The sequence below is a fragment of the Aegilops tauschii genome, chromosome 4, assembly GCF_002575655.3.
Source record: "Aegilops tauschii subsp. strangulata cultivar AL8/78 chromosome 4, Aet v6.0, whole genome shotgun sequence".
In the NCBI taxonomy this organism is placed as follows: Eukaryota; Viridiplantae; Streptophyta; class Magnoliopsida; order Poales; family Poaceae; genus Aegilops; species Aegilops tauschii.
In genome coordinates this window covers 312,646,847-312,654,137 of record NC_053038.3, presented here as the reverse complement: position 1 = coordinate 312,654,137, position 7,291 = coordinate 312,646,847, and the positions used below count along the sequence as shown (strand labels likewise).

General features: G+C 51.8%; 1 protein-coding gene across 1 annotated transcript; it reads left to right on the top strand.

Annotated features, from left to right (window-relative positions):
* The first annotated feature begins 6,224 nt into the window (after nucleotides 1-6,224).
* Nucleotides 6,225-6,817, top strand: LOC141021842 (uncharacterized). Its single transcript, XM_073497691.1, has 2 exons — nucleotides 6,225-6,656; nucleotides 6,710-6,817. Exons 1-2 carry the CDS (start codon nucleotides 6,225-6,227, stop codon nucleotides 6,815-6,817), a joined length of 540 nt encoding a protein of 179 aa, XP_073353792.1.
* Nucleotides 6,818-7,291: the final 474 nt, after the last annotated feature.

Sequence of the window (7,291 nt, the reverse complement as noted above, 5' to 3'; positions counted from 1 at the left end):
GTCAGTATACTCTTACTGCAATGTACTAAATCTATACTACTTATTCTCTGTTTAGTTCCAATTCTGCACATTTTTACTAGAGTTCAGTTAAACTCATGTTAACTGAAACAAATACAGTTAAATAACTTATCTTCAGTTAAAGTCATGTTAACTGAAACAAATACAGTTAACTCTATAGTTAACTGATACAGTTAACTAGAATTCAGTTAGACTCATAATCCATTTAACTATAAATTCAGGAAACTGGACATGCAAACAGAGAGAGACAAATTGAGTTAACTAAAAGAAAATTCAGTCTAATAACACCTTGCAACAACATAACTTGGGCAGTCATACAAATTCAGTTAACTAAAACCAGTCATACAAATTCAGTGTCTTAGATGATACTGGCATACAAATCAACCAAGTTCAATAAAGAAGTACAACTAATTAATAGCTCCAACTTAAGGCAGCATTGCACCAACAATGAATTACTCAAATTCATCTAAGATCTCCTTCAACCTCTTTATCTTGCTCTTGGTCTCCTCCTTGTGCCTGAATAGATCACCAATCATGTACTCTAGTTTCTTCTTCTCCTTCTTCAGCTCATCCCTCTGTGACACCACTTTGTCCAACTCTTCTTTCATGTTGTCCATCTGTTGCTTCATCTCATCCCTCTCTTTGTCTGCCTTAGCCCTCAGAACCTGATGAATGCTAGTGGTAGATTTATCAGACATCTTCTTCTTCTCAAGCTCTTCCTTTATGTCAGAAAGAGCAAGTCTTGCATTGCCCAATTCAGTAATTGCCTGCTCCTTGTCACCCACCATCTTAGCAAAATCTAGTTTAAAAAACCTCAGATCATTTTCCATCTTTTCCTTCTCTTTCACAACCCTAAAATTTTCTTCAGCAAGAACTACACTTTCCCTGAGCCTTAGCTTGTTCTCATCATCATACATGCCCCAAACCCTGGCTAAACTCATCTTCAGAGTGGCAGGCCATTCAGGGTCAATCCACTCCACAAACTTGCATTTAGGTATTTCCTAACAGATAAGAATAGAATTCAGTTAGTTCATTTGAATTCAGTTAAGTTCAGTTAACTGAATTTCAATTCAGATAAGTTCAGCTATTTCATTCTAATTCAGTTAAGTTATGTTATTTCATTTAAATTCAGTTCAGTTCACTAACAAGATGCTGTTAACTCAAAGATTCAATTAAGTTCACAAACTAGATGCTCTTAACTGAAAATGCACTCCTCCACATTTACATGGCACACTCTTATACAGATCAAAGAAGATGACACATTGCAAGTTTTGGTACATCTACTGACCTTTTGTGCACAAGCAAGATACCTCCTTCCACTATCAACTGATTCAAAGCACACAAACTTCTCACACACACACACTGGTGTTCACATCTAGCTGCAAGATCTGGAGCAAGGCCTGTCCACTCAGAGCAGAAAACGGTGGCAGGAGCAGGAGCCTACAACATTGTTTACAACATATTCTAGTCAGCTATGCTGAAATTTTGCTACTCAAGAACATACACCCTTCGCCATTTTTGCTTAATCCCTAACTGCCACAAAACTAACCTCACTTGTCACAGAGTAGCCGTCGGACGACGAGCTCGATCCTTCACTCCAAGATACCATGGGGGCGACCTGGACGGCGGCGGCGAGCTTGCTGGCGGCCTGGAGAAGCTGATGCTGGAGCTGAGGGGGCAAGGGGGCAGATGGGGAACGAGTGGAGCTGGATCTTGGCCGGACGTGAGCTAGATTCCAACAGATTTAATTCAGGTGTGTATACTGCGGGTTGATTCAGTGAAACGGCAGGGGGGTTATGTGCAAAACTGCGCACGCTGATCGGTCCAGCCACTTGGCAGCCAATTGGCGAGCTCTGATTGGCCTGGGACTAAATCATCACATTGGCTGCAAGTTGAGGTATGGTTTGGTCAAGTTTTGCAACTTTGGTACTAAATCATCACGTTGGGTGCAAGTTAGGGTACCTGGGGTGCTATTACCTCCTTTTTCTAAGACTGCTTCGCCAAACCAAGCACATCAGACAAAACTGTTTGATACAGGTTGAATTACATGGGTACATGAAATTCCTGGATCCAAACATGCCTAGCTTCCACTTGGGATACTGCACCAAGGTAAATGACCACGGACCCGAAAATTCGGCACAGCCGGCTAGACAAACCGACCGCGACCAGGACAGGAATTCCATCGCGTGTCCTGCTTCTTTGCTAGTACTACAGTTCACTGTCCCAACCAAACTACAATAATGCAAAAATGCCTAACACACTTGACCTTCCTAGATGTTGGATTCCTAAAGTTGTTACTGGATGTGAAGCCCAGGGAATCTTGCGTGAAAAGGTTGATAAAGCTTAGCTAATGCAATGATCAATTCGCCAACATAACCCTACAAACGAGGGCACGAGGTAGGCTTGAATGATCCATGCATACCATCCCTTTGCGGCTTTGCCTCTCAAGTCAACATCACTAGATGTAGTTAACCGGAAGACAGCAGTACTGTTACTAGAACATATGATTTTTTTTTCATTTTACATTGCTACTTAGTTGACTTGTGTGTAACTAATGGCACTATTGTAAAATTCGTTTTGCACATTCATCTTAGTCTGTCATGTGTGTATCGGTCATATATCGCCGTTGTGCTCCTTCTCATGCTACTCTTTTTTGACCATGCACCAGCAATCATTTCTCCCTTTGTCTTGCTTCCTGTTCGTCATCTAGATTTATGTATGTTCAATTACAAGGAAGTAGAATGGATATGCAATAACATCACACCCCTTAATTTACTTCATGGACAAGATAAATGTTTGCGCGGCGAGTGACGAGCCTTGGCGAAATTGTCACTTCCCTTTGGATTGAAAATAAATAAATGAATAACTCGAAAAGCCCTCTCCTTAGCGCTCCCCCTTCCTGCCCCCCCTCCCCTTCCCGTCGGCGGCCACTCCGGCCCCGGCATCCACCCTCCCTCGCGCCGGCGACCACTCCGGTCCCCGGCGCCCACCCCCCTCCCCCGGTCTCCTGCCTGCCATGGCTTCCAGCCCCCCAGCCCGGACAGCTTGGGATCGGTCTCCTCCCGCTTGCAGCCTGTGGTGTCCGGCCTTGGTCTCTCCGAGTCGCCGGGCTCTGCGGGCTCCTCCGCGGGCGCGCCTCCCCCTGTCGGCTTGGTGGCCGCGGATCCGGCTGCGGGCGCCGCTGCGGAGGCTCCCTGGAGGCGGCCGGGCCCCTCGCGCAAGGCGCTTTGGCGTCGCCGAAAGTGGGAGATCCGGCAGAGGCTGCTCACGGCGGCGGCTCGACCTAGGTCGCGCTCGCCGGCGTCTTCTCAGGAGCGGCGCGAAATCCCGCCGGATCTCTTTGGACTCTCTGTTTCAAGTGTTTCGGGGAAGGGCATCGCAGGGAAGATTGCACCTTTCAGCTGCTCTGTTCCCGTTGTGGGCTGGAGGGGCACATCTCGTCGGAGTGCTCGCGTCCTCGGAGCCCGCGGCCTGAGGAGGAACTCCGGCGTGAGGCCATGGCCAAGGTGGCACGGACTGGTCTGCAGTCAGCAGGGCTCGCGCGCAGGCTGTCGCCGGGGACTCGGCGGGTCTCTCCTCAGGGGAGGCCCTCGTCAGTCCCGGCTGACACAGTACCTGCGGGGGCCTGGCTGGTGCTGCCTGCGGCGGCCGCGGCGCCGGCGGCCATGGATGGCGTCTGCGTCATCTCGCGGACGCATGAGATGGATGACATGGAGCGGCGTCTCAGGACGGCAGTGGTTGCCTACATCGGTGGTTCCAGGTCGGCGGTTTCGTCAGTGGAAGCGGCCGAAGCCATTGCGGCTCAGTTGGTATCCCAAGGCACAAGTTTTCAGTGCATAAGTTCTTCCCGGAGGATTTCTTAGTAGTCTTTGCTGCTCCGGAGCTAAGGAATCAGGCCCTGACGGCAGATTGCATTGAGCATGGCTTCTTTAAGATGTTCTTTAGGCCATGACTGCGGCAAGCTCAAGCAGTGACCAAGGTGATGCGTTCCCAGGTGGATCTGATGATCGAGGGGGTGCCGTCGCATGTCTGGACGAGGGACACTGCTGCCGAGCTCCTGGGTTCGGGCTGTCTGGTGGAGAGTTTAGCACCGGAGACAGCGAACCGTGAGGACCTCTCCCTCTTCAAGCTCCGGGCATGGTGCGTCGACCCTGATGAAGTGCCAGTTGCGTGGAGGCTGTGGGTGCCGGAGCCGGAGGTGGAGCTCAACCCTGCGGCTCGCCGGCCAACTTCTCGTCAACTGCTGGAGTACAAGACGATTATTCACATTGGCAGGGTCAGAGAGCACGCCGGGCCAGAGGGTTGGCTACGGCCACCTAGCTCGGATGGGAGCAGGCAAATGTCCTGCCGGAAGATTCAGGTAGTTACTCGGGTAGTGGTGAATGGCGTGTGCTTCCTTGGACGCGTGGAGTTCGTGACGCCCGAGGTGGCGCGCCGGCGGGAGGTGTCGCCGGTGGCTCGTACCGTCAGGCTCTGTTGGGACACGTGGGGCCCTCCGACTGGCGCATTCCGCCAATGGGCGCGACTTGCGCTCGTGTTCCCATGGAGTTGAGGTTGGGTTTCCACTCGCCGACAGTAGCTAGGCCTCCAGATCCAAGGCCGGCGTGCACGGTGGTGGAGGCAGAGGGGCAGGTGCCTGTTCGTCAGGAGGGATCCATGGTCGTTGCGGATTCGATGCGCCCGACCACAGAAAATCCTTGGGCTATTGCTGCGGGCCAGGAGTTGGTGGTGTCAGAGACCACACGGTCGTCCCCCCCCCCTAGCGCATGACCAGCCTCCTATTGTGAGCAAGCCCAGATTCCTATTGGTGCGCAGGGAAAGGCGGTGGAGGCTGTCGTGGATGTCGTGGCGGACCCTGCGATTGGTGCAACCGGCCGACAGGAGAGGACAGTCATAGCTGGGCTGGGACAGGGTGTGGGGATCGCCGCTGATCGAGAGCTGTCCATGTGCTTGGAATGCGGGCCATCCAATGCCACTCAGGGGTAGGGCGGTGGGATCGCAAAGGATCGTGTTTTTTCCTTAGGATTGGAGACCGAGACAACCAATGAGGAGGCTATAGCTTCGGCTGCCGCTGCGGGCCTAATGGATGGCGATGCGGGATAGCTCATGGGGGATCAGACCGCTGTGGAGACCGGTCAAGCTCAGAAGATTAGCCCAGTTGGCGAGGCGCGATGCGCGATGCGCTCGGGATCTTTATCCCCGTGCCAGGATACGACCCGGTGGATGAGTTGCTGCCCCCACCACCATGCATGCGGAGGAGCGCACGGGGGGCCCGGCTAGAGAGTGCGCCAAGGGGCAAGTTGGGATTGGCGGACTGGAGACGGACTGCATGATTGGACCAACCACTATGAGTGGTACTGTTTGCATGGATGTTGACGTTCACATGCACGTCCCCAATGTTTCCAGCGACGTTTCACTGCCACCCAAGGAGCAGCTTGCTGTCACTAATATCAAGGCGTTCTGTGCGGGACTAATGAAAAAACTTGCACCACCGCTCCTCAAGGAGGTTGAAGCTGTGCATGGGAAGGGCCCTGGGCTGGAGTACACACCTCGCCGTACCACTCGATCCGCGACTGTGAATGCGCCACGGAAGTCTAAAGCGTCGGCGGCCGAGACAGTTCTTCTAAAAGCTCTTGGCATCTCGCCGGAGGGCTTGGCTGTTACTGATGAGACCCTTGGATAGCTCCGGCAGATGTTTGACTCACCTTTACAGGAACCACAGCTATGTGCAATTGCCTCTATTTTCGGCAAAGCCATCCCTTTTGACCTTGGCCAGGAGGCTGCCCCGAAGGTGACATTGCTTGCCTAGTTGGCTAGCGCTGGTGTGTAGCGTTGACATCATGTTGTCGATCAAACTGGAGTTGGTGTGCTGGAATGTGCGCGGCTTGAACAGCCCGGCGAAGAAGAACGCGTTGCGTGAATTTGCGGACTCGACGCACCCGGCTATTTTTTGTATTCAGGAGACTAAGCTTGCTTGTATCGATACTTTTACGGTTATGCAATGCCTCGGCCCATCGTACGATGGTTTTTACTACTTGCCGGCTTCGGATACGAGGGGTGGGATTCTTTTAGCTAGGAACTCGGTGTTGGTAGGCATTACGAACTGTGTACGAGACACGCACTGTGTAACTGGGTACGTGACCCCCGTCGACGGTACACCCTGGTGGCTCACTACGGTGTATGGACCTCAGGAGGATCTAGATAAGATGTTGTTCCTCGAGGAGCTTACAGCAAGGAGAGAGCTGTGCCCGGGCACATGGATGGTGATCGGGGACTTTAATGTGATACTTCAAGCCTCGGACAAAAACAACTCGCACCTGGACAGGAGAATGATGCGTAAATTCCAACAATTTGTGGATGGCAATGGGCTTAAGGAGCTGTACATGCATGGACGTGCATTTACATGGAGCAATGAAAGGGAGGTTCCCACCCTCATAAAAATAGACAAGGCGCTAGTTTCGGTGGATTGGGAGATCGACTACCCGGACTGCATGCTCCAAGCTATGTCTACTCCGGCCTCAGATCACTGCCCGTTGCATCTTGCTTTGAATGAGAACATACACCCACAACGACGCTTCAGATTTGAGGTGTTCTGGACTAGGCTGGAGGGTTTTGATGATGTTGTCAAGGAGGCCTGGGTGTGTGACCCAAATATTCATGATCCTTTCAAACGGCTTGACGCACTGCTTAGGAACGCTGCTCGGTAACATCATGGGGTCAAAAGAAGATTGGCAACGTCAAGCTGCAGATCGCGATGGCCAACTGGATAATATTCCAGCTTGACGTGGCGCGGGAATGACGCTTACTCTTGGCTGGGGAGATATGGCTTCGTCGAACGATAAAGCTCGTTGCGCTGGGCCTTTCCTCTCTCGAACGTACTATTGCGAGGCAAAGGTCTCACATTCGCTGGCTTCAGGAAGGAGACGCTAGTACCAAGCTGTTCCACCTCATGGCCAATGGCACGAAGACGAAAAACTTTATACCGGCGATCATGCATGATGGAAACTTGATCATGGATCAGCACGACAAGGAGGAAATCTTCTTCCAAACTTATAAAGACTTGCTTGGCACGGCAAGAGGGCGCGAGAACACCCTTGACTTGGATTTCCTTGGGATCCAGCCTATTGACTTACTGGATCAGGATGTGTATTTCACGGAGGAGGAGGTTTGGGACACGATCAAGGATATGCCAGCGGATTGCGCGCCAGGCCCGGACGGTTTTATCGGCCTCTTCTTTCAGAAGGCTTGCAATATTATCAAGGGAGACTTGCTT